Source organism: Adiantum capillus-veneris, chromosome 22 (genome assembly GCF_014529385.1).
Source record: "Adiantum capillus-veneris isolate H3 chromosome 22, ASM1452938v2, whole genome shotgun sequence".
Classification (NCBI taxonomy): domain Eukaryota; kingdom Viridiplantae; phylum Streptophyta; class Polypodiopsida; order Polypodiales; family Pteridaceae; genus Adiantum; species Adiantum capillus-veneris.
In genome coordinates this window covers 109,206,748-109,234,210 of record NC_140952.1, presented here as the reverse complement: position 1 = coordinate 109,234,210, position 27,463 = coordinate 109,206,748, and the positions used below count along the sequence as shown (strand labels likewise).

Below are 27,463 nucleotides of genomic sequence, written 5' to 3'. Positions count from 1 at the left end.
TCCGTCTCTACCAAGGAGAGGTGACAGAGGTAAAAGACCAATTTCACTGAGAAACTGCAGATCACCTGGCCAGCTCGTATTGAATTCTTGAAGGAGCTGGTGACAACTCCCTCTTTGATATACACCATACTCCATCCCCAGTATAGTACACGATGGAGCTGGCTAGATTGCTTCTCATGCTTGCATACCCAATGCTTATATTAACACATCAGGCTCCATGCTCTATCCAACCATATAATCGCCAACCGTATGACCACCCCCCCCATGCAGATTTGAGTCCTAGCATCAGCTTATCAGTTGGCTACAGCCTTTCTATTTTCAGTTCAGCCTTTACTTTTCTTTGAAATGACAAGAGTATACACCACACATGTACATTGATTTGTTTCTCTCTCTCTTCCTTCCACAAATGCATGCACAAGCGCATGCATATCTTGTCTATAAATAATATCAAATACAACAAATGTCGGCAAGCTAAAAACTCATCTTTCAGGTAATACAGATCTTCAGATTGCATTAGCAAGTGAAGATGTCCAGCACATTTATACATGAATAAATATTTACTTCCTAAGAACACTCATAGACAGAGACCCTCTTCTGAGTGATTCAAAGACACGCTGACAGAGCAATTATCAGTCCCACTAGTAACAATCAGCCAAGGCATCACTTCCACAATCTTCCTTAAAATACATGCTACTTGAAAGCTCATCACAACTAGACCACTCCATGCACACCAGACATCTGATCTAAACCAAGTCAGGAGCAGCCTTCTCATGTCTGTTCATATGATCTAAAAGCGAGGAAGCTTTGCGCCGCCCTCTCCCTGTTCCATTCTTTGCAAGCTCAATCAAAGGTCCATGAGCTCCCAGCTGTCCAACCAATGCTGTTTGTACCACGTCATTCAAGCAAAGAGCTAAAAGAACTGCGGCAGCGTTCTCCTTGTTTCGGGGTGATCCTGTTTTGATAAGTTCCACCAACACTGGGGTGGCAGAAGCCTGACTAATAGCAGCTCTGCCTTCATGATGAGTCGCCAATATTGCAAGAATTGCCAGAGCTTCATCAACCATATCAGAGGACGGGTCCTTTAGGAGCTGCATCAGCGGGGGCACTACAAGGGCTCTCACCGCTTTGGCTTTGTTTCCCTGGAAGATAGAAAGATTGAACAATGCAGTGGCAGCATCTTTTTTTCCTCTCAACGTACCATCACGGAGTAAACTGACCAATGCAGGTATGGCCCCAGAAGCACCTATGGTTATCTTATTGTCATCCACAACGGAGAGACTGAACAGAGTCGCGGCAGCATTTTCTCTTGCTTCCATACTTCCATTTTTCAAAACCTCCACAATAGGATCAATAGCTCCACTGCTGACAATCATCCCCTTGTTACCATCATGTATTGAAAGATTCAGAAGTGCTGTAACTGCATGTTCTTGGGTGCGCGGATCTGCAGATGAAAGTAGTTTCACAAGAAGAGGGATGGCCCCTGCCTCTGCAATGCAAACTCGGTTTTCTGCATTTCTTTTTGCAAGCATACGTATTTCTCCTGCTGCAGCTCTCTGCACGTCTGGTTGGCCAAGAGACAACTTCTGAAGTAGGACATCAATAGTCTGGCGCTCACCTGAAGGGATCTGTTACAATATTGAAAAATTCCTTAATTTTCCTGCCCAAGTCCAACACAAATGCACGCAAGTAAATGTACAGATAGCAACAACAGGCTCAACCTTTTTTGGCAACTCTACTCCATGTATTTCACACCATTGAGCAATCAAGCTTTTAAGAACGTAGTTTGGTGTCAAAATCAAGTGAGCAAGAACTTGTTGCGTCTTTGGGCAGGTTCTGTTCCCAGCATCTAGCCATTTCTGAATGCAAGATCTTTCATACGTCTTCAGAATGTCACAAAAAAAACATGGTAAGTCATCAAAGATAAATCTTAGTGAGAACACAATTACAAGAGGACCAAACTTACCTGACCAGTTGCCACAATAACCGGGTCTTTCATAAGTTCCAAAGAGATGGGACATCGAAAATCATCTGGAATGATGGGAGATCCGAGCTTTTCAGATTGCATGCTTTTCTCATTGTCAAGTACATCCAACAAGCCGTTATCATTAATAGATAATTTCTTAAAATAATCCAATAAAGACGTCATTTCTGTCAGTCTCTCGCTTTGGGCTCCTCCATTGGCAGATAAAGCACGGTTCAGAGCCCTTTCCTCTTGCTTTATATCTGATAAAGTCTTCAAATGAAGTTTCTCTGCTAGCCGTTCCAGTGCAGCAGTCGTAACAGCCTTATCACTCTCTTGAGACAGAACAGCCACATCATTGTACAGCTCAACATCCTGTGCATCTGCTCGCCCCTTAGCTCTTTTCAGCTGGGTATGCACAAGCTCCACCTGGAGACCAACAGAGACCGCATGAACAAAACAAAGTAAACTACAAGGTACTTAAGGGTGTCATTTGCCCCATTGAGCTCTTGCTCATAAACCACTCCTGCATGACGCATACCTGCTCACGAACTTCATCAGAAATCTCAAGAGAATCATAGGGCAAGTCGTCAAGGGCCTGTTCTAGAGCTGACGTCACAGCTGCAAATTGTTTTAAAACAGCTTCGCTCTCCAAAACCTTACACAGCAAAAGATACAAAACTCCTTCAAAAGGCATAGTCTGCATTACTCTATCAAAGATACTTATACATTGAGTAATGTCAAGTTAAACTAGTGCATGCCATTCAATTTGTACCCTTGTTTATTGAGCCCCTGCACAAGGAAACTTGCAGCTATAAACAAACCCGTACACATGAATATGATGGTATTATTATGAAAAGACTAAAGTCGAAACAAAAGAAAGAGGCCCGCTGCTTTCGCATCTTCAAGGCTCGTCCTGTCCCACTGGCAGAGACTGCTCGTGACATTTGGTTGGAGCTGATCCATACACTTGGGCCAGTTTGAGAGACTTCAGGGCAGCTTGGGGGGGGGGGGGGATACCACCCTTTCACTACTCAAATGTCACGTGCATGTGGACAAGCTAACTCATCCTTCTAGGGTTTAGGACAGCCTAGGTAGCATTTTGGCACCCTTGTGAGCATGTATGCAGAACGTGCATGTCCAAGCACTTTAGAGTAGTTTTGTAACAGGATTGGACACTCCAAGTGAGAAATCAATAGCAACACGCAAACAGAAACTTCAAAATCACTAAACCTTAATAAAGAGAGAGAGAGAGAGAGAGAGAGAGAGAGAGAGAGAGTCGACACGGCCCGGCGTAGTTCTGTGCCCAGAGGTATTGGCCCCAAAGTCTAGCGCCCCTTTCGGTATTTCTTTATCATTAATCATTGCCAAGTACAACTCCTGAGGGACCTCTGCTCTCAGACTCTGCGTCCAAATGCTTTGCAGAGTGAGGCCCCAAGGGCTCTTTTATTCTTACAAGGGATGCCCCAAAAGCAAAGCCCCGAAAGCAATCATTTCAAAAGCATCTTGGACCCAAAATCTAGCGCCAAAAGTTGGCAGCGCAGATCGCGGAAATCTGTACAAGTGCCACGTCGGCAGTCAGCACGATTTGCGGGATTGTACGGACAGTCTGCCACATCAACATCTTTGCGCTAGTTCTCTTTTAATGAGTCTTCTGTCCCCTAGGGCCCCATCAAACGGTACCCTATAAGTTGGAAACAACTTATTCTTTAATTTTTTGTCAGTTGCTAGGACGGACATGCCATGTCATCATTTTGTGACATGCCTCCCTCTTGAAAGAGTTGCAATCGTCCTTGATTACGCCTTCAAAATCAAACACAAGCCAAATACCAGTTTAGTAGACACTGACTCTAAGTACCAACGCACTAGACGACACAAATCCAACACTTGCACAAAGATGATAGTCACTGAACATCCACATCACATACAAACCAAATCACATAAAGTCCATCGAGATCTCGGACTATGATCTCTCGGAAATGTGTTTAGCAATCGCATCTAGATCCACACCAAATCCCACTGATGTCGGATCGACTAATTCTTATTGCTATCATGTCCATAGAATCTCAAAACCGAAAAACTGCAATCATTTAGTCTCTCAAACCTGCACTCAAACACAATCACATGTAAGAGCACACATAAATCAGAATCACTTTGAGAACTCTCATATCGAAGTACTTCTTTCATAAAGTCATCCAGCAGAATACTGTCACCCCATCAGTATCCTTGAAATTCAAAGGGAAATCAGTGACTTTATTCCATCTGGGTAACTTGTGACAAAGGAGCGGAGTGACTCCCCTCTTGTGCAGTCCCGTCTGCACCAGATTCAACCCTACTGATCCACGAGATCTCTCGGAATAGTCGAAGCTAGATCGAAGCCTCAAGATAAAGTTCCAAATCTGAGGGATACATCATTTATCTTCTCTTGAATCTGGAAAGGACCATAGTCTCGCATTCTTAGTTTTGGAAAAAGTCGCTCCTTTCCCTTTCATTTCCTTAGACGTGTCGTCTGTCACCAGCGTGTGACTACTATCTATCCTTTTTGTTGATTTCTTTCTTATTATCTATTTACTTTCACTTTTTGGAAACACCCCTCGGGAAATCTAACTGCCCTGCATTGCATAGCTAGTGTGGAACTGTCCAGAGGGAGTCCAGGCCTGAGGGCAAGAGAGCACTAAGGTTGGACAAGGACTATGGTTAGCCAAGTGGGGTCATTGACTAGCCAAAGTGGAATCCTTTGCTACAGAGGCTACATTTCAGTTCTGGATGTGGCCGCAGTGTACAAAGAGGGTCGGATGACCTAGAAAGATATAATGGCAGCATCTCCTAAAATTTAGGGAACTGCTATTTTGGGACCTGAAAATGTCTTCGCGTCATTACGTGCAGTTTGACATGGGGATCATTTTGTTACTCTGTGGCCAAGTCAACAGAGGCTGCAGGTGAGATATTTTTAGACCCGAGGGTCTAAAGCGGGAAAATGCACAAATGAGTGACACTTGGCACTCTGAGGCCAGTTTACTACTTATAGAGAAGGCAAAAACGTGATTTATAGCTGGGAGGCTCATTTTGCAAGTCTCTGTCACAGGTTAAGAGCTATGGAGTGCTTGCTTTCCCTCTTATGCACAGTGCGGTGCCAGGAGTGATGCCCTGCACGCTACGCACTGCCCTCTCTCTCCCCTTTGGCAGTATGTTATGCCCCTCTAGTGGGCTTTTCATTTGACCAATGTACAGTTGTGTGGGTTCATGCGCGATTGCCGAGGCAAGAGCCTCTTGCACAGGTACTGGATTAGCTAGCGGCTAATCCCCCCGCAGGTACAGGTGAATTCGGAGAGGTTTCACGCCAGAAATCTCGTCCGATTCAAAGGGCAAGTAGCCCTACAGGTGCGGGAGCTCGAGGACTTGCTAGGGATGCGACCGGCACGCGAAACGGAGCCCGAAACAGTGAATTACAGCCTGCTGTGTATTTTTGCAGGTTTAGGGTTTTGGCCCTAAACGGACCCTAATACCCCCAGGAGGTTCGGGGACGCAAGGGGACCGCTGTACAGGTGATCTGGCGCATTTTCAGGGCTGAAAACAGAGAATTCAGCGTGCTGCAGATTCTCGCCAGGTTTTGCAAAGTGCCCGTAGGCGTCGGGAAAGTCAGCCAATGCGTGGGAATACTGACTGTGAAGGGTTCTAGTACAGTTATGCTGCCGAAATCAGGCTGGAACAGTGGAAATTCAGCCGAGTTTGTGCGGGGCAGCTTGTAGGAACCACAGCGTTTATTCCCTCTTTTGAACAATAAAGAAATACCGAAAGGGGCGCCTAAGTTAGGGGCCAATCTGGTGTCTGTCTACTCATACAGGTGCAATCTAGCAGCCTGTATCCCTCTCCCCTTTGTTGTGTCTTGAAAGTACAGGTAAAATAGACGACTAATAATGGGTGAAAGCTAAATCAAGGTTTAAAGTAAAGTCTACCGCCCTTTTTGGATTGAACAGGCCGGTTTCATGGGTCGTCTCAAACCGTAAGAGCACCCAATCATCTTCCTTTAGCTGCAAGTCGCATCGATTCTTGTCGGTTGCCTTCTTATGCCATGCTTGAGACTTCTCAAGAGACTCATGCACCTTGGCAAAAGCAGTATCTAGATCTAGATCATACTGATCTACTTCAAAAATCTTATCCTGGGTCTGTGGAATTCTTTGAACTACTAGTTGATTCCTTTTTCCTTTCTTTCCGTGTCCTGGAACCTGTGGGTAGCTTCGCTAGCTTTCCTTGTCCATCGGCACGTCGGTCTCAATCATTGGAACCCTGAGATGCGCTATCATCTGATCCCCTTTCTCCGAATCCTTTGATGAATTAGCATCCGGTTCCCTTCCTTCGTCGGACCTTCAGATGTGCTACCATCTGATTTTTCCACAATCCTGTGATAAGCTATCATCCGGTTCCCCTAATTCATTCTCTTCGATCTGGCGGACTCTTGCCCTATTGAGGTGGATACTATCCTGTCCATAAGATAAGTCAATGAGCCAGCATGCATTCCAAATCGTTGCTTAGCATGTCCCAGAAGTCTCTGAATGGAGTCAAACTTCGGGTCCAGACAATAGTCTCAAATCTCTTTTGGCAAACCACAGCAAAACCGCTCAATCTGGTCTCTCTGGTAAATAAGTATCCCAAAACCTTTGGCAGTAGTCATCCAATGTATCTTTCTTAGTCATTGTCAATTACCTCAAATGGTGCCTTCCCCGTCAAAGAATAAATTGTGTTGTTGTAGGCAACCTCCACCAAGGGCAAATACTAATCCCATTTGAGTCTTCTGGTCCGAAATATAAGACTTCAACAAATCCAAAACCACTGAATTGGCTATCTCAAATTGCCAATCTGTCTGGGGGTGGAACGAGGACGAGAACTGCAATCGTGTGCCAATGTTCTCCCTGATTGCCCTCCAAAACAAACTAGTAAACCGGGGATCTCCATCCAAAACAATGGACACAGGCAAGCCATGTAATCGGAAAATCTTTGAGAGAAGCAGTTTCGCCAAATGATCAGGCTTAACTGTCTTCTTTTGTTGGAATGAAGTGGGCTTGTTTATTGAATCTGTCGGTGACTGTCCAAATGTCATCCTGCCCACTTTGAGTCTTGGGAAGATCAAAAATAAACTCTGTCACAAAACCGGCACCACGTGCCAATAGAAAAGAACAGACTGAACATACCTTTAACATTTCAATAACAACTGAACTGAGAGAGAGAGAGAGACGACACGCGACACGGAGTGGTGGAATTCCACCCCGGAGAGTATTGGCCCCAAACCTTGGCGCCCCTTTCAATATTTCTTTATATTGCAAAAACATAGTACAAGCCGGTACTCGAGACTCTGAACCTTCGCCAGGAAGCATGCCATAGAATGAGCCCTAACCTCATATTTAAAGGCACTAGGCCCCAAAAGTAGTTTACAATAAAAAGCTTTCAAACTCAAAAGCTTCTGGTCCAAAAGCAAAGCCAAATAGTTGCCAGCGTAATTTACGGAAATCTGTACAACTGCCACGTCATCAGTCAGCGCAAAGCGCGGAAATCCGTACAACCTGCCACATCATCATGCCAGCGCAATTTTCGAAAATCTACCACGTCATCAGTTTTTTTCCCGTGTGTTGGTCTTGCTTTATTTTAATCCTTTAAGTCACCTGGGGCCCCATCGAACGGGGTCCCCATAAGTTGGGAGGACTTCTTCTGTTACTTGTTCTTCTTAGGGTTTAGGCCCCTCAGCCGACATTTGCAAGTTGGCCCCCTTCTTCGGGGCTTTGACACGTCAGCAACTTGTGACATCTCCCCTTCTTGAAAGAGAGTAATCGTCCGCGATTACAGCATATCTACAAAACAACTCAAGTTAGCTCAAAAATTTCCGAGGGTCATTCCGAGGGACAATCAGTTTGCTTTTTTTGTTAAGGAGTTAGCTTCTCATTTCGGCTCTTTTCATCGAGGAGTTAGCTTCTCCTTTCGTCCAGATCGGAACTCTTGATATTCCGGCGTAGTAAAATTAGCCATCACACCCAGACCATACTGATCTTCCACAGGTGTCTTGATGCACCAAAATTACATACCCAGGCAATCTCATCTAATTAGGAATATTCAGTGGTTGGCACATCACAATGCAACACAAATGCTTACATATGCATGTTACAAGAGATAGAAAAATAAAGCTGTCGATGAACACTCCTCCCGCATAACCTAACAAGGTCCAGGCCGGGAGATATTCGACGACTCCCTCATGACTCCTCCCGCATAACCTAAAAAGGCCCGGGCCGGGAGATATAGAGGCCTTTTACAACCAAACGTCCCCCAGACCGCAACCTGCGTCGTTTGGGGTGCTGAGAGTAACCATTGCTCACACTTCTTATTACTCCTCCCGCATAACCATCTAAGTCAGGGCCGGGAGTCAAGAGTTCCGATCTGGACGAAAGGAGAAGCCAACTCCTTGATCAAAAGAGCCAAGAGGAGAAGCTAACTCCTTAACAAAAAGAGCAAACTGATTGTCCCTCGGAATGTCCCTCGCAAACTGATCAAAAGAGCCGAAAGGAGAAGCTAACTCCTTAACAAAAAGAGCAAACTGATTGTCCCTCGGAATGACCTTGGAAATTTTTTGAGCTAACTTAAGTTGTTTTGCAGATATGTTGTAATCGCGGACGATTACTCTCTTTCAAGAAGGGGAGATGTCACAAACTGCTGACGTGTCGATGTACTGAAGAACGGAGCGACCGGCCGAGGGGCCTAAACCCTAGAAGAAGTAGAAGCAATAGAAGAAGCAGCAACAGATTTTCGAAAATTCCGCTGACTGCTGACGTGGCAGAACTGTACAGATTTCCGCTTTTCACGTTGGCAGTGCCGATAAGCAGAACTATACGGATTTTCGCTTCTTACACTGACAGTGCTGACGTGGCAGGACTGTACGGATTTCCGTGATTTACACTAGCAACTCTTTGGCATTGCTTTTGGATCAAAAGCTTTTGAGTTTTGAAGGCTTTTCACTGTAACTGCTTTTCAGGCCAAGAGCCTTTAAATATGAGGTTAGGGCTCATTCTCTGGCATGCTTCTTGGAGAAGGTGCAGAGTCTGGAGTACCGGCTTGTTCTGTGTTGAGGCAATATAAGAAATACCGAAAGGGACGCCAAGGTTTGGGGCCAATACTCTCCGGGGTGGAATTCTGCCACTCCGTGTTGCGTGTCGTCTCTCTCTTTCAACTCAGTTGTTATTGAAGTGCTAAAAGACTGTTCAGTCTGTTCTTTTCTATTGACACGTGGTGCCCGTCTTGTGACATCAGATCCAAAGACGAAGACTTCAACAAATCTAGTACTACTGAATTAGCAATCTTTGATTGCCCGTCAATCTGCGGGTGGAACGATGACGAGAACTGCAACTGTGTGCGAATGTTCTCCCACATAGCCTTCCAAAAGAACTCGTGAACTTAGGGTGTCTGTCGGAGACAATTGTCTCAGGCATGCCATGTAATCTGAAGATCTGGGCAATAAAGAATCGTGAACATGCTATGTTCTCGGGAAAATCCATTGCAATACTTTTCCAAGGGCGGGTGGGTATGGGTAAAGGCTGTAACAATCCCTTTGCTTTATGCCTGTCAACACTTGCCAGAAACGAAGCAACTGCGTACAAGAATCGTCCACGCCCTTCTTGAGTCTCGACCAAAAGGAGTATCTCTCCACACCTTTCAAGGTGGTAGTTATGCCGCGCTGACCCGTAGAAGGTGGACAGTGGCATTCAGTTAGAACCTTTTCCCTCGATGGCCGTGTAACGCACAACATCGTTTTCTTCATCAAGTAGCCATCCCTAATGGAATAGTCCGCTACTACCTCCCCATTCTGTATTCAATTGAATACATCTGCAAAATCTGTATCTGTGGCGTACTGACCGACCATACCCTCGAAGTTGCTATAATGTATCGCAGAAATAGCCAGAACCAACGGCTTCCAAGACAAAGTATCTGCCACCAATTTCTTATGTCCCTGCACATGGACAATCCGGAAGTAAAACTGTGACAAGATGTTTGCCCACCGCATCTGCTTTTCCAATAGCTGCTTTTGTGACAAGAAGTAGTGTTAACTTCAACCATCTGTGAAAACCGTAAAATTGGCTCCGAGTGGTAATGTCGCCACTGAGTAAGAGCATGGATAACCGCCAAAAGCTCTTTCTCACATATCTGTATTGTCAATTCCGGCCTTGAAAACAATCGACTCTCATAGGCAATGACATGGCCTTCTTGCATTAAGACCGCATCCAAACTACGACCACAAGTATCACAATATACTTCAAACGACTTCTGCAAATCTGGCAAAGTCAAAACTGGTCTTGTAGTCAAATTCTGTTTCAATTTTTGAAAGGCAGTCACCTCTATGGGTCCCCACGAGAAAAGGACTCCTTTCTATGTCAACAAATGCAAAGGGGTAAGCAACCTCTGCAAACTTTCTGATGAACCGCCGATTGGAAGAACAGAAGCCCAAGAAGCTTCTAAAGCCCAAGAAGCTTCTAAAGCCCAAGAAGCTTCTAACTTAATGGACATTCTTCAAATCGGACCAATCACGGATAATCTCTATCTTGGCCGGGTCCATCTGCACTCCTGCTTCTGCTGAGACAATGTGTCCCAAAAAAGGTGTATCTCTAGGCTCGGCTCACACAGTAAGGTGGCCGGTTTGGTGGTGTATTTCCACGTATCAGATCAATGGTATGATCCTCAGGACGAGCTAGCGGCAACTCGCCTAGCAGGCCCTCTGAAAAGCAATCGGCATGAGTGTAGAGAAAATCTTGGCGTTCTTTTTCAAGGTCAAAACATATTCGACCTTCAATCATCATTCAATCCTTTCCAGAAAGTAAAGAAACTAAATTTCATCAAGTATAATGTATGTGCCCTTTGTTGGGTTAAAGGCCCAAATGGCCCCCTTTAATGTATATTTTAAAGGTTACTAACCTTTGGCCAAGTTCACATTGAACTTGGCCATCAACTTTAAATTGGTTCTATATATATTAATAAAGGGAATGTGAGTTTTTTAACTCACTTACTTATTCCCCCCGCCAACGAGTAGCGCTCTCTCTCCCTCTTCGTTCTGCTAGCGCCCTCTCTCCTGCAGGCTATCGCCACCTCTCTCTGCACACACCCTGCACTTCCTCGCGTGCTCTTATCACTTGCACACACCACTTCGCGCTCATCAACTAGTATCAGAGCCCAATTAAAGTTTGCTCCCAAACCTGCAAACGCTGATTTTCAGCCAAGGAGGTCAACTTTCACGCGAGATTTTGCAATTTCATCGCCAAAGGACTCGTCCCCGGACACTAGAGAGCTCCCGACAAGTCAAATTGACCTAAAACAGGCTGAAATTAGGTTAAAATTAGCAAATTACAGGTTATGACAACAAAATACAAGTTTTGCAAATGAACTTTCACGCGAGATTTTGCAATTTCATCGCCAAAGGACTCGTCCCTGGACACTAGAGAGCTCCCGGCAAGTCAAATTGACCTAAAACAAGTTGAAATTAGGTCAAAATTAGCAAATTCCAAGTTATGACAGCAAAATACAGGTTTTGCAAATGATGTATTAAGGTGTGGCAACATCTCTGCTGAGTCCCTGCTACCCGAAAACACTGAAATTGCCGAAAAACAGATCCCAAAACAGGTGTTTTCAGCAAATTTCAGATTTACACACGTTTTTGCAAGTGTTTTTATGATGCGACTACATTGGGGAAAGTGCAAATTCATGCAATCTATGCACGTGTGACAAATTTTGGCTATGTATGACCATTTGTGGCTCAATTTCGTGCAATTTGATGCTACAAATTGGGGCTTTTGCTCTTACATGCTTCTAAAGGCTGTGCATTAGCGTTATGTATGTTCTGTGAGGCTAAAAACAACTAAATTTGTTGTTTTTGAGCACAAATTCGCTCGCTGAAATTTCCTGCGCATAAATTTCAGAAATTGTTTTTTGTGCCTAAAGCGACCTATTTTGCCCCAAATTGCTCCTGTGACCATTTGGAGCTGTAGTGCACACCTCTGTGAGGCTATACTCCGGTTTTTGTGCATTTTGCCCAAAAATTCAGCCTATTAGCTCTCTTATTCGTGCAACCATGGCCTCATCTTCTTCAGATGTGAAGAATCTCTTCGAGATTAGGAGGTTCGATGGAACAGGTTTCGACCTTTGGAAAGACAAGATCCAGGGAATCCTATTTCTTAAGGATTGTGAAGGGACACTTGAACAGGTAAAGCCACAGAATATGACGGATGAAGCATGGGTTAGCCTGAACAAGAAGGCTGTTACATTAAAATGGCCATGACCGATGAGACAGTCATTGATGTGAAAGGTCTCACAAGTGCTTTTGATGTGTGGGAGAAGTTAAAGGGAATGTATGAGAATACAACGCCTGTCAACCAAGTGCATTTGATGCGAAAACTTATTGGCATGCAACTAGATGAGTCCAAGAGCGCTGCAGAGCACTTGTCGTTGTTCGCAAGTACTCTGTCACAGTTCCAGGATTCAGGCTTGCCCCATTTTGATGATAAGCTGAAAGCTATCTTCTTGCTTATGACCTTACCTGAGTCATGAAAAACATTGGCGGTTTCATTGTCCAATAACCCCAATTTGACCTTTGATAGTGTTAGGGGTTCTATCTTCAATGAGGAAATCGGAAGGAAAGCAAGTGGAGAGGGAGGCAGCTCTGCCAACATGGTTAGAGGCAGGACAAAAAAGAAGAATGCCTATGCACAAAGGAGTAAGAGTAAGAGTAAGGAAAGGGGAAATGCCAGCAAAGGCAAGGGTGATGTGACTTGCTATCAATGTGGCAGGAAAGGTCACAAGAAACCCGATTGCAGGTACTACAAAGCCGAGTTAGAGCGGAAAAAGAATGGCGGAGACAAAAAGAAAGAGAAGAAGGAAGTCAAGACAGATGCAGAGGATAGCTCAAAGGACAAAGAGAAGGCCAATGTGGCTTCTAGTGTTGTGATTGAGGAGCTGTCAGATGTAGAGGACATCTTGTGTGCCACTTTGTCAGATCATGATGCTTATGACATTGATGCCTCTCTTAATGTTCATTCACAGGACATGCAAATCACCAAGAGTGATCTTATTGATGCTTTGTTGACTGTCAATGATGCATTATCCCAGACTTGGATTGTTGATTCCGATGCTTCATTTCATGTGACTCCTATCAAGGAGTGTTTCTCTATTTTTGATGCGGGCAAGCGTGGCCATGTATACCTTGGAAACAATTACGCATGTTCCATTGAAGGTATTGGCACTGTGCATCTCTCCATAGATGGCACAAATGAGCTTGTCTTGCATGATGTTAGATATGTGCCGAGAATCAAGAAGAGTCTGCTTTCTGTTGGTCAAATGGATATGCATGGTTACAGCATCTTGTTTGAGAGAGGATCATGGAAAATGACTAAAGGCTCAAGGCTGATTGTAAAGGGCACAAAGAAAGGGACACTTTACTACATGCATGGAAAGGCCGTGTTGGGCAAGTTTATTGCATTGGCTGAAATTAACTCTCACATGGAGTTGTGGCACAAGAGGCTTGCCCATATGAGCCAAAAGGGCCTTTCTAAACTTTGTACTTTGAACAAGCTTGATGCTAAAGGCACAAATCTTATGTGCTTGATCTTGTACATTCTGATGTATGTAGTATGCCTACTAAGCATAGTTACCAGGAACGGGAAAACGGAACGAGAACGCGGAACAAAATGCCATTCCATGTTACGGGTACTCATGTTTGAAACACGGAACGGGGATTCGGAACGGGAACTTGAAATGGGAACGGGGAACGGAGACCAAAAAACGGCCATTCCCTGTTACTATGCTACTAAGTCTATGGGAGGTGCATGCTATTTTGTCTCCTTTGTTGATGATCATTCTAGGAAAATTTGGGTTTATTTGCTTAAGTCTAAGGATGAAGCCTTTGCTGCGTTTAAGAAATTTCATGCATTTGTGACCACCCAAACAGGTAGAAAGCTAAAATGCTTGCGTACGGACAATGGGGGGGAGTTCACCAGTGCTGAATTTAACAAGTTTTGTGAAAATTTGGGCATTAAGAGGGAGCTTACTGTGCCATACAGTCCCTCTTCTAATGGTGTGGTTGAAAGATTCAATAGGACACTTTGTGAGAGGGTGAGATGCATGCTATCCACAGCTAATCCCTCTCATGGATTTTTGGGAGAAGCTTTGAAAACTGCAGTGCATATATGCAATCGATCCCCTCACATGTCTTTGAAAGGTGACATCCCTGAAGAGGTTTGGTCTGGCAAGCCTGCTTCATATGATCACCTACGCATTTTTGGTTGCGAGGCTTTTGTGCATGTTAGACCTGAGTTGAGGAGTAAACTAGATACCAAGTCCATTAAAGGCCTTTTCATGGGATATGGTGAAGAAGGCGAAATAGGTTACAGGATTTGGTTACCTCAGCTCAAAAGGGTAGTACGCAGCCGAGATGTTTTCAATGAGGCAAGGCTGCTTCAAAACAATTGTGCCTCAAAGCATGACCATAAAAGGGTCAAATTTCAGCATGACCAACCGCCTGTTAGGCCTAATTTTCACCCTCAGGATGCACCACATATGGCTGAAAATGGTGCTGAAATTGATGTACAACAACCCATTGTTGATGATTTTATCATGCCACCTGATGTAAACCCATTGCCGGATAATGTGGATCATTGGGTGAGGCGGTCTACTCGTCAAAGACGACCTGTGAGCAGATATGATCCTTCTTTGCATTACATTATGCTGACAGATGAGGGAGGGCCTCTTACGTATAAAGAGGCAAAGACATGTGAGCACAACGACAAGTGAGAGCTTGCTATGCAGGAAGAGATTAAAGCTTTGCATGCTAATCATACTTGGGATTTGGTGGAATTGCCCAAAGGAAGGAAGGCTATTCCTAACAAATGGGTGTGTAAAATCAAGACAGTTGATGCAAAACCCAAGTATAAGGCAAGGCTAGTTGCAAAGGGATATGTTCAAACTAAGGGCATAGACTTTCAGGAAGTGTTCTCTCCTGTTGTGAAGATGACCACTTTGCGTGTATTGTTTTCCATAGTGGCTGCTCTTGATTTGGAAATGGACCAAATGAATGTACATACCGCTTTCTTGCATGGTGATGTGGAAGAAGAGCTTTACATGAAGCAACCCGAGGGTTTTGTTATTCCTGGCAAGGAACATTTGGTATGTATGCTCAATAGAAGCTTGTATGGGCTGAAACAATCATGTAGACAGTGGTACAAGAAGTTTGATCGCTTCATGCTTAAACATGGTTACAAAAGAAGCCATGCATACCATTGTTTGTATACGAAACGTGATGAGGATGGCAGCCCTATCATTCTTGTGTTCTATGTAGATGATATGTTGATAGCTGCAAAGAAAAGAAGCATTGTTGATGCTATTAAAGGGCAGCTGAAATCTGCATTTTCAATGAAAGACCTTGGGGCAGCTGAACAAATACTTGGAGTGCGTGTTACACGGCAAAGAGACAAGCACCTATTGTATTTGTCGCAAGAAAAGTACATTGAAAAGGTGCTGGTCAGATTTACCATGGCTGAAGCAAAGCCTTTTGGTGTACCATTACAGCCAAATGTCAAAATCTCCAAGGATGATTGTCCCAAGTCAAAGGAAGAAGCCAATGACATGCAAAGTGTGCCTCACGCTTCAGCTTGTGGTTCACTTATGTATGCTATGGTTGCTACTAGGCCTGACATAGCCCATGCAGTGGGAGTTGTGAGCCGGTTTATGGCTAATCCAGGCAGGTTGCATTGGGATGCAGTGAAGTCCATTATGAGGTACTTGAAAGGGACAAAAAACAAATGCCTCTGCTATGGTAAAGGACCAATGGAGTTGAAGGGATTTTGTGACTACGACATGGCTGGTGATGTGGATACACGGAAATCCACAAGTGGCTATGTGTTTACTCTTGCGGGAGGTGCTGTTTCATGGTGTTCTAGATTACAAAAGATTGTTGCATTGTCTACGACAGAGGCTGAATATATTTCAGCCACTGAGGCTTCTAAATAAGCTATTTGGTTAGCACGCCTATGCAGTGAGTTTGGTTTGCTTGCCAAGGAACCTATGCTTGGTTGTGATAGCCAAAGTGCCATATGCCTGGAAAAGAATGTCATGTTTCATGCACGCACAAAGCATATTGATGTGCGGTATCACTTCATACGAGAAGTGCTTGACGACGGCCTTATTACATTGGTTAAGGTCCATGCATCACAAAATCCAGCTGATGCTCTCACTAAGTGCTTATCCAAAGCACAACATCATCTATGCATAGAGATGGTGGGAGTCACTAGCTTAAAGGCGCCATTTATGCCTTTAAGTGGGAGGTTGTTGGGTTAAAGGCCCAAATGGCCCCCTTTAATGTATATTTTAAAGGTTACTAACCTTTGGCCAAAAGTTCACATTGAACTTGGCCACTAACTTTAAATTGGTCCTATACATATTAATAAAGGGAATGTGAGTTTTTTAACTCACTTACTTATTCCCCCAGGCAACGAGTAGCGCTCTCTCTCTCCCTCTTCGTTCTGCTAACGCCCTCTCTCCTGCAGGCTATCGCCACCTCTCTCTACACACACCCTGCACTTCCTCGCATGCTCTATCACTTGCACACACCGCTTCGCGCTCATCACCCTTCATTTGTCAAAGTCGCTTTCTCGACTCGATAGTCAACCACGGCGTTGTTCTTGTGGTACCAAGGGATTTCGAGCAGGACGTCACAACCTCGCAAGGGAATTACGTAGAAGCCCTCGTGTCTTAAACACCCTGACATTGCAAACGAAGTTTGCCAATGATCGGTGCAATGGCAACATCCTGTCTGGGTGCCGCTAGAACTACCTCTGCCTGTGGCCTCGGCCTCTGTCGGGCGTAGTACCAAGTCGAGCCGCCAATTCAAGTGAAAAGAAGTTTGTCTTGGCTCTTTCATCAAAGAAAATGAGGGCTTCCGAATCTTTCACTTTGCCCTAAAAGCAGCAAAGTTTGTACTTTCATTCATCGGATTTGGTTCGGGCCCCACGCAATGCGGTACCAGTGATGCTTTCATTTGCCTTTTCTACCACGTTCCTCAGCTGCTTTCGAACTCTTTGACTTTTCTTCATCCTGTTCATTCGGTGCCTTTTTAGGGCACTTCGCAGAGATGTGCCAAGTTTCCCCGCATCCAAAGCACTTCCCCTTGATATAGCTAACCCTCTCTCAAAGAGTGAGCTGGGGTCGTGCATCATTTTCTTTCTTTCTGGGTTACTCTTCTTATTTCTACTTTCATTGTTAGAAGTCTGTTCGGTTCTCTGCGTCATGATCTCATATGTGGGGTAAGTCAAATTGCCTAAATGAATGGCAAAACCCCGTTTCGCATGACTTATCAGTTCTTGATTAGAATCTGACTTTTGTTCTAAGCAGTGATCTCGGATCTCTGTAGGAAGTCCCAAGGTAAACCGCTCAATCTGTTCTTTAAACGAGATCTTCTTAAATGAAGAAGCTGGTAGAAAAGAGCTCCAGAATCTCTCGCAATATGCGTCCAATGTAACTTTCTTGGTCATTCGAAGATGGTTCCAAGCAGTTCGTATGTCGCGCTCGTACTCCGAAGTCAGCCATGAAGAAATAAAAAGCATTTTAAATTTCAGCCATTTAAGTGGCGCTTTCTTGTTCATTAGAAGAGTGGACTGTCAGAAGACGGGCACCACGTGCCAATAGAAAAGAACAGACTGAACACACTTTTAGCACTTCAATAAAAACAGAACTGAGAGAGAGAGAGAGAGAGAGAGAGAGAGAGAGAGAGACGACACGTGACACGGAGTGGCGGAATTCCACCCCAGAGAGTATTGGCCCCAAACCTTGGCCCCTTTCGGTATTTCTTTATATTGCATCAACACAGTACAAGCCGGTACTCCAGACTCTGCGCTATGTCAAACTGCTATATAAAGGCCAAAGCCTTCGAAGCATCTCAAAATCCAGAAAACGTGTCAAATTTAATTGACTGTCCACCTTCTTTAAACTCTCGGACTTTCTTGCTTTTATCTTCCAAAAAGTCATATTGGTTGGCTTTATAAAAATTCTTCCTCCTTGCATAAAATCTGATGTCGTCGAAGTCCAAACTATCCGAAGACGAGTCCTCTGTAGGACTGTCCGAAACTGGGCAAGATTTAGACTTCTTTGCCTTTTTCTTGCCCTTTCCGAAGTGTTGCTTTTTGCTTCGCTTTTTCCCTTTTCTGTCTTCTTCGCTCGAGTCGGAAGAGCTAGAAGAATTGTCAGAAGAAGAAGAAGAAGAAGAACTGGGTACTCCTTCAAATCACACACGCTTCTTCTGCTTTCTTGCCGAGGCAAAAGTAGATTGACGATTCCTTTCTTCTGCTTTTTGTCGTGCTTTTTGCTTTTGTTCTGCGCGTCAAAAAGCTGGTTAATCTGTGTATCAACCACCTCTTCCAATTCTTGCTCTGTAAACATCCTCGGAGTAGGAGGTTGTTTGAGCGCCAGTTTGAGGGGTGGCTCCGTGGTTTGCCACCACTTTGAGTGCACCTCGTCGAAGGATGTCTGGGTCAAAAAATTTGTAAATTTCGGATCCTTCGCCAAATTTATCATCAACTTTGTCGCATCATCGACCAATTTCCGATGTTCCATCTCTTCAAGCTCTGCCCGAGTAGACCGAGGCAGACCGTACTCGCATGAATCTTCTTCATGATCTCTTCCCGCATCTCCGGATGCAGAGGAAGTCGACTGTCCTTTGCTTGAATCCATGGCGTCCCTATTTCTTTTCTATATTAATCTTCAAGAAAAGTACAACTCCCGCGGGTGCTCTCTCTCTCAGACTCTGCGTCCAGATGCTCTGCAGAGGGAGCCCCCTTGGGTTCTTGTCACGTGCACATCTAACCCTATGTGTACGTGGCCAAGCTACTTCATGACATGGGTTGGGTTCAGTTCAGTTCAGTTAGCCTAGCTTAGGAAGTGTTCTGGCACTTTTGTGAATCTGTTCGCAAACCGTTCATGCCCAGACACTTAGAGTAGATACATATCCTCTGGTTGCACACAACATGATCATCAGATTTCCATATCAGAACCCATCAGGAGCATTTAGACCTATTTTCCCTATTTTAGCCAATTTCACTTATTATTTTTAAGTGACTTTTGTTGAAAACTCAGTAGGGAAAATTGCCTAAGCATGTATACAAGAAAACCTAGCACTAGCACTTTCTGGCAGAAGAGACTCTCCAGAAGACCTTCCCTGGCGGTAAACTCAACGTTTTCAACCAACAGCAAGACTAGCGTTTTTCATCAAGATCAGCCAGCATTTTGCATTTGCAGCAGCCTGGCGACAGTAGAACACTGATCAGCCCTAGCGTTAGCTGAATCAGCAGAAGCCTAGTGTTTTTGCAGCAAGACCCCAATTCAGTAGCGCTTTTGGAACAGCACAGTAGACCAGCGTTTCGCAGTTCCTCGGCGATAGAACCGAGATTAGCATCTGCGTTTTCAGTTTTCAGCAGTCAAACTCTGCAGTAGAAGTCCCAAACCTCGCAGATCCCACCTTCCCGCAGCAGATCCTTGCCGCACAGTTAGATCAGCCAAGGTTTGCAGATTCAGCCCGGAAAACGCAGATTTCAGCATCTGCGTTTTCAGCACGTCGTCGTCGCATCGTCATCATCGCCGTCGTCACCGACATAAGAGTCAGAATTCAGCAGATACAAGATTTGCAGATTTCAGCCCATACCGTTTTCAGTTTTCAGCCCGTCTCGTCGTCGTCCTCATCGTCGTCGGCATCGTCGGCAAGTCCATAGCATTGTAGAGATTTGTGCAATCAATAGTAGACAACTCTCGCCATACAGAGTGGGGCCTTCGGAGGAGGGTTTGACAACATTCTAGTGTCGTATTCTTCTCTCTCTATCTCTGTCTCGGCACCTTCATTCACAGTGTCCACCACTTTGTTTGAGTTCATTGCACTCTCTCACTAAAGGAACAGAAGGCTCTCCCTTCCGTAAGTAAAAGGAACCTTCAGCACAATTCGCCGATTCGGAGCACTCATCTTGAGCAAAGTTTAACATTCACATCCGCTACACCTTACATTGGTATCAAAGCTTTGGTAGTGATCTTTATCACTCAAGGAAAGAACCACAAGAATTTTTTTTGCTTGTTGCGGTCGCACGTAACCCAAGTCCACTTGGGTGTGTCGATTCCTAATCGTGTTTTTGACGAGTGACAAGAAACCCAAGAAAGAAGGGCTTGTCCAGCCTCCCCTTGTTTCTCTTTTCACTCATTGAGAGCGGACCGTGTACTTAGCGGCCGGTCAATCGACGCGAGGTGGGAAAAAGCAACCTTGGTGTGAGCGCAAGGCCGCCAAGGAAAGAGAAGAGCTTGGGTAAGAGAAGATCCTTCTCTAACACAAATTGCAAACTAAAGAAGAACCTCAAGACCCTCAAGACTCAAGACCCTCAAGAACCAAAGAACCACAAGAACCCTAGTTCCTCGTGAACTTCAGAACCCAAGACTTTAGTCGATGGTCATCACCCGAAACGGACTGGATACTTCGCATGGAGGTGGTGAGTATGGGAGTGGCAGGAAGAGTTTTCCCCACCTGGAGGTTTTTCTGACTCTCCCCCTTCCCCATCTATGCCAAGGATTGCACTAACTCCTATGGAGGCTTTCGACAAGATGATGATGGACAGCAAGTTAGAACGCGAAGCAAGAAAAGCAGAAAGAAAGGTCGACTTTGAGCGTGAGCGTGAGCAAGCGCGCTTGGCGGTCGACGAAAGAATGGCCGAATTGAATCGTGAACACAAAGAAAGAATAGCCGAATTCGATCCCAAGTGCGAAGAAAGACGGTTATAGTATGAAGTGCAGAGAGCCCAACACATACAAGAGTTGTTCGGACTCTTTTCTAATGTGCAGGCGCAGCTTAAAGAGACTCGGGAGAAGGAGATTCTTTCAGTCTTGTCTTCTCCAAAGCACGACACTTATGATTTGCTTGATAATGATAAGCATGATGATTTGCATGATCAAGATGTGATTATTCACAATGATGATGATTTGCACAATAAAGATGTGATTGTTCACAAGGATGATGGTTTAGTTGATACTTTGTCTAGTGAAGCTAACCTCATTGCAGATTCGATAGATCACGAAGAACCGATCTTGGCTCTCGAGTCGAGGTTCCAAGAACCTCTACAGGAAGTATTATGTGTGCGCATGATTAGTCAGCACGCATTGTTCGGTGCTTCATTCGTGATGGTTTCCTATATTTTACTCACCGTCTTTCTGTGATCCCTTTTCATAGGCATGCCATATTGCACGATGAACACGATTCACTCATGAATGAGCACGGATGTATGCAGATTGCTCATGGAAAGATGAAAAGTTTGCACCCAATGTAAGGTGCAGCGGAATGAATGTTTGAACTTTGCTCAAGATGAGTGCTCCGAACTCTGCTCAAGGTTCCTTTTTGTTCTTATGGAAGGGAGATCCTTCCGTTCTTAATGAGAGAGTGCTATGATCACAAACAAAGTAAATGGACACTGTGCGTGAAAGTGTATGAAACTGAGAGATAGAGAGAGAAGAGAATACGACACAAGAGACGTTGTAAAACCCTCCTCTGAAGGCCCCACTCTCCATGGCGAGGGCAGTCTACTTATGATTGCACAAATCTCTACAATGCTTGGACTTGCCGACGATGTCGACGACGATGAGGACAACGACGAGACAGGCTGAAATCTGAGAACGCTAAGGGCTGAAATCTGCAAATTTTCTACCTGCTGAATTATGACTCTGTGTCGGTGACGATGTCGATGGCGACGATGCGACGACGACGCGCTGAAACGCAGATCCAGAAATCTGCGTTTTCCGGGCTGAAACTGTAAATTGCGCGGGATCTGACCGTGCAACGAGGAACTGCTGCGGGAAGGTGAGATCTACGAGGTTCGGGAATTGGTGTGCGGTGTCTCAGGGCTGAAAACTGAAAACGCTGGTGGTTCTTGATGATCCGTCGCGGTAAATCTGCAAAACGCTGGGACTGATCTGCAAATCAAAAACGCTAGGGCTGAAAATGGCTTTGCTGTCGCCGGATGGCCTGCAACTACAAAACGCTAGGTCTCTTGTTGAGTCTTCTATCGCCAGGGATCTGCAAAAGTAAAAACGCTGGCTGATCAGGTCCAAAAACGCTAGGTGGTTGCTGTGGAGCAAAAAAGCTAGGGCTAGGGGTTCTGCTGAGAAGTTGCTTGTTGAGCGATGGTGCTCCTGCTGCCTCTTCTCCCAATTAGTGCTAGTCTAGGTTTGCACTTACTCAATTTGCCCTACCTACTTTCCAACTATAGGCTAAATGCACAGAAAAATTCCCCTGAAGGATTCTGATGGGAATGCTTATGATCATGTTGTGTGCAACCAGAGGATATGCATCTATACTAAGTGACTGGACATACACGGTCTGCGAACAGGCTCACAAAAGTGCAAGAACACTTCTAAATCTAGACTGACTGGACTGACTAAACCCTTATCGTGTTGTAGCTTGTCCATGGACACATAAGGTTGGATGTGTCACGCAACACCCAAGGAATTCACATTCCATGTCTCTTCCTTGGTGAAAGAGCACAAGAAGAATTGAGCATCAAGCATCAGCATTTCCATTGTGATTTGCCACAGTTGATTGATTTAGATCAGAAAGACAAGTTTCGAATCCATTGTTTGCGGGTGTTTGATAAACAGTTTGGCACTCCGTCTCTTGGTTCATCTACATTGTATGCAGTCTTTAAAGCAGACTATAATTTTTCCAGTCACTTTACATGGAATGGGTATGTTCATGTTTTTGTGTTGGAAGTGGTTTCAGGAATTTTCCTCCTCGGAGATTCTTGAAGAAGATAGACGCATGACTATAGACGAAGTTGAAGCATTGAAGGAGCCACAGATGACTGTGTCGCTTTCGACGTGGCCAAAGCAGCAATCGCTACAGACCTTTATGAAGTTCAAGTATCGCACGCCCCATGCATCTGAGTGGGCCGACAAAGAGTCCTTCCCAAGATTCTTCCAGACGCTGTTGGCGATCTCCCTCGACACCATACAATTTGGTACTAGTACCTCACTTTAAAAAGGAGGGGATGTCACGTGCACATCTAACCCTATGTGTACGTGGACAAGCTACTTCATGACATGGATTCAGTTCAGTTCAGCTAGCCTAGCTTACGAAGTGTTATGGCACTTTTTAGAGTCTGTTTGCAGTCCGTACATGTCCAGACACTTAGAGTAGATGCATATCCTCTGGTTGCACACAGCATGATCATCAGATTTCCATCAAAACCCATCAGGAGTATTTTTACAACGCACAGACCTATTTTCCCTATTATAGATCCCATCCATTTCAAGCAATTTCTCAAACAGATTCAAACTTAAAAAGCAATCTCGACATCGGTGGAGCTCGAAAAGTCGATTGACTTTCCATCCTAAAACCTGTACCAAAAATTAAGGTTAGGTTCCTTCCACAAGGTCGTAGCCAACCTCAACATGGTCTATCAGCTCTTGGACAGACTGTTCCTATGGCGGCGATGGTAGTCTCAAGACATAGCAATCACATCGGACCTCCAAGGTTATCACCTCGAGAAGAGACACCTACTGAGAGATGTCGAGAAATTTCAAGTTGTAATCTGTTAGGGTTTCCGTGGCAAGCATTTTAGGATACCCCACTCTGCCAAAAGTTGCACTCCGAAAGAAGATACATGAAGGCATGTAACTTCGGGCAAAAAATTTCTTGAAAGCTTGCCAATTCCTTGGAGTGTGCGGCTTGGTAGCTACATCCACCACTGTATGTCACTGCCTCTGAGAAAAACAACGGCTCGAAACAAAACATTGAAAGTTGGAGGGAACACTTCTTTTTTAAAAAAAATAGGCCACTCGGCCAGACTTCATAAGTTGGTAAACCATCTTTTGTTGCTTATGCTTCTTTTGTTGCTGCTTCTTAGGGTTTAGGCCCCTCAGCCGAGATCAGCAAGTTGGATCCATTCTTTAGTGGCTTGACACGTCAGCAATTTGTGAATCAATCAATTCAAAAGTCAGTCATTCCCTTCCAATTGGGCCACGTCATCACTCTGTGACAAGGCTAGTGCGTCTTGGCTCGAAACTCTGCCGTGCCGTGTCGACTCTCCTTCTCTCTCTCTATTTAAGTTCAGTAATTTTGTAGTTTTTGTTCGTGTGTTGCTATTGATTTCTCGCTTGGGGTGTCCAAGCCTGTAATAGAGTTGACAATAGGGAATACCAATAACATCCTGCTTATTGATGCCCTTTCTATCACCATTCAGGGATCCCATGGCAAGGCCGACTTTCACATTATGAAGTTGGGGCACTGCAATGCTATTTGGGAATATCAAAGCGATGCTACCATTCACATCCGAAACAGAACCATCACCTTGACCCAAGATGGAAAAGCAATTTGCCAAGAAATCAAGCTCCCAAAAAAGTCTAAAAGATTCTAGAAGGAAGATCCTATCTACAAGCTTGTACTAGAAGCTTCTAGAGGATTGTCTCCATCATCGCTGATGTCAACATCCTGTTAGATTTACACCGCTCTGCTGCTTCACAGGTCTAGGGCATACTTGGACGGCTAGTATGCAGGCTGGCCACCCATAGTCTAGGTTGTACCTGGCCGACCGCCCGAGTTTGGGGCCAGCCGTCCACCTTTGTCCGGGCGCCCTCATATATTTCCATACATCATTTTTTTGTTGGGTCGTGGGGATTTTTATCAGGCCTTGCCCTACCTCCCCTTGGCCACACATTTAAAGGGCAGGGGGGTACCCACTTCCATCACATACTAATTGTACTAAGGGTCTCTTGCTCTGGTTGTCATGGGGGGCTGATCGCCCCCTTTTCCCTACACCAGCGTTTTGTGGTCTACTGTCTCTCTCTCTCCCCTCTCGCGCTTCCGCGCACGCGCACTCTCACATGGTATCAGAGCTCAAGCATCACATGGTATCAGCAGCTTCAGGCTCTTCATGTCCAAGGCGCATCTCCGCATCAAGGTACTCCTCCCAAGAAGAACCAGCATCAACGTTTTTATGCAAATCTGCCAGCGTTTTGCAAATGACCACGCACGCAATCGGACAGCTGCGTTTTCATCGCAGAGGACCCCCCTCCACCTGCGTTTTTGCAAGATCTCATCAGCCTTGCTTGCGTTTTTGCTACTGGCTACCAGCGCTAGCCTCTACAGGCCTTTTCCTCGCCAGAAATGCCCCTGAGCATCCCTAGCAGTTCATCAGCACACGGTAGTTTAGTGCTGCTCGGAGTAAGATCTTCAGCAAGACATCGTAGGCCTGATGGCTATCCACATCCAAAGTGCACTGTCATCACCATTTCCCTTTCATCATCTGATTCACCTTTTTGCCCGCCACTTTGACATCTTCAAGTGCAAATCAGCATAATGCTATGTAAATTCTTCTTTTCAGTCGCCACTTTGACATCAATTCTCCTTTGACCCTTGCCTTTCCCAAATGAGGCTAATGGCAACAAACTTCTATTATACGATAATATCTCAAAGTAATAGGCATCGAGAACAAGGCTTACAGGGGAACCTTGTTTCCATAAGTGGGCTTCAAACCAAGGAGAATGGGTCTGATCCATGGTGGGTACTAGGACAGTGGGAGGGGAACCATTTGAAATGGGAAGCCCAAAAAAATGGGTGTCTCGACTCCCATGTAACATGTAATATCCAGCTTTCAGGCTATGAGAATCCTCTCTAATACAAGAAGACAACATGTCTCGACTCCATGCACAATATATGGCAAGAAGATATTCAAACACACTCCAAAGGCAAAAACATTTAAAACAACTGAAAGAGAAATAAGAGCAAGACACTCATGTGAATAAAGAAAAGATCGCAAAATTACTAAGGTTGAACCTTAACACAAGGCCTTGGTGAAGGTTGATGATAGAAAATATGAAAAATTTCCTGACATTCGTTGAGTAACTCACAAAGAGTACAAAAACTCATAAAGAGAAGCAATACCAAAGATCCTTTCGGCTGCAAAAATGCAAACCGTCAAAAACTGCCATGAACATTGTGAAATATTAATTTCTGTTCCAAAGCTTAGGCATTCAATCCCTGTCGCTTGAATATGGTTTCAACGTACCAAAATCACTTGGCCTGAGAGCTCAAAGACGACCTCTACTTATCACACTCGAAGCAGCACCACATTACAAAATGCTACAGCTAGTAGCAAAGATTCACTTTGACACTACCCAACCCTCAGGTCAAAATAATGCAAGTGGACAATTGTAGAGAAACAAGTATCCCCAGACACTTCTGGATGAATCCAGTAAACTATACAAATTCAGATGTAATTATAAACCCATTCAGCTCCATCATCCACAATGTTAACTAAATACTAGAGCATCCATAATTAAGAAATCAGTGCCAAGAGTGAGCAAAGAAGTACACCACATTGAGGCCTTAGGCATGGTAATTTTCATTCTGTATGTGTGTGTGCACGCATCCAAGCTTGTACGCATGCACCTTGGTTCTGTGTTTGGTCTGAATAGGTGCGAGCAAAAGCTGTGCACTAGGGCATTGAATCAATTTGAGACAATTTTCTTATAAATAGAAAAACATACCAGATAGATTTTGCTGTCAGAATAACAAGATTTGAGCAGTTCTCGCGCTTCGTGTAAAGCCCCCTCAATATGTTTGAATCGTATGATAGCCTGATCAGGGATCCCACCTTTGACTTCCTTGACCTCCTCAAACAAGGGAGCCAAAAGCTTTACTCTCCTGGTGAGGTTGGAGCATTCTGTTCTAAAAATTCTCCTGTATTCTCCCAAATTAGAGATTTCACTGACAAGATTGGTAAGTTGTGTAATAAGGCCAGGTGGCTCGAGGGAGGCGTCCACTGCATCGGAGCTATCTACAAAATCAGCCCGCAAAGCCCCACTCGGAGGATGAGGAAGATCGCTGCTGGGGAAAAGATCTACTTGCTTCATCACCTGCTCGGAAGGATCCATAGGACAGACAGGAATCATTCTGCATTAAATTTGTAAGCGCCGATGAGTATGGCTAAATCAAGGTTTCAATTCGATAGTAGATACCCACAATCAGAGATTTGCAAGCCCAAAAACAGACGAAGTCGGAATCCTTACGACTGGGGATAAGGAGTTGAGGCGAGACTGTAATGGCCGGAAATGCTAAGGCGGAAGGGCAACCTAACTAAAATCGAGAAAAATCCAAGCACAAATGGGAGTGCGGCGCGCGCCTATAGACAGACAGACACACTAGTCAAGCGATCGGACAATAGTGGGCGTCTGACAGAGGCAAACCCTAAAAGAAGGCCTGAGGGGCCGATGGAGGAGACAAAGAGGAGAAGGTGAGCCTGCAAGCTATGCGAACGAGGAAGTCAAAAGGAAGGCGGCCTGCCAGCCTGACCCGCCCGCTACTTCGAACGTGCTTTTCCCTGCTTACCCCGAAACCATCCGGTCAACGGAAACTGCTCGTTTCAAGGTTGAAGGGTTCAACCTCCACGGCCAGCCCATAATCGAGCCATTAAC

At 44.9% G+C, this 27,463-nt stretch overlaps 1 protein-coding gene across 2 annotated transcripts; it reads right to left on the bottom strand.

Moving 5' to 3' along the window:
* Positions 1 to 463: 463 nt before the first annotated feature.
* LOC147430003 (U-box domain-containing protein 13-like) lies at positions 464 to 27,463 on the bottom strand. 2 transcript variants are annotated; one of them, XM_086496201.1, is made up of 7 exons: positions 27,378 to 27,463; positions 27,059 to 27,121; positions 26,537 to 26,942; positions 2,502 to 2,618; positions 1,964 to 2,389; positions 1,719 to 1,880; positions 464 to 1,625 (listed from the first exon to the last, which is right to left on the bottom strand). In XM_086496201.1, the coding sequence occupies exons 1-7, from the start codon at positions 27,446 to 27,448 to the stop codon at positions 744 to 746; spliced, it is 2,127 nt and encodes a 708-aa protein (XP_086352327.1). In that variant the 5' UTR covers positions 27,449 to 27,463; the 3' UTR covers positions 464 to 743. The 2 variants fall into 2 exon arrangements, with proteins under 2 accessions (XP_086352327.1, XP_086352326.1); XM_086496200.1 differs by having other exon boundaries at positions 27,059 to 27,379.

Excerpts from the sequence above, each read along its gene's own strand:
- LOC147430003 (XM_086496201.1), bottom strand. The coding sequence starts at position 27,448 with ATGGGCTGGCCGTGGAGGTTGAACCCTTCAACCTTGAAACGAGCAGTT. Across the intron at positions 27,122-27,377 it reads GTTGACCGGATGGTTTCGGG|GTTGCCCTTCCGCCTTAGCA; the intron begins GTAAGCAGGGAA and ends GATTTTAGTTAG. Across the intron at positions 1,626-1,718 it reads GAGTAGAGTTGCCAAAAAAG|ATCCCTTCAGGTGAGCGCCA; the intron begins GTTGAGCCTGTT and ends ATATTGTAACAG.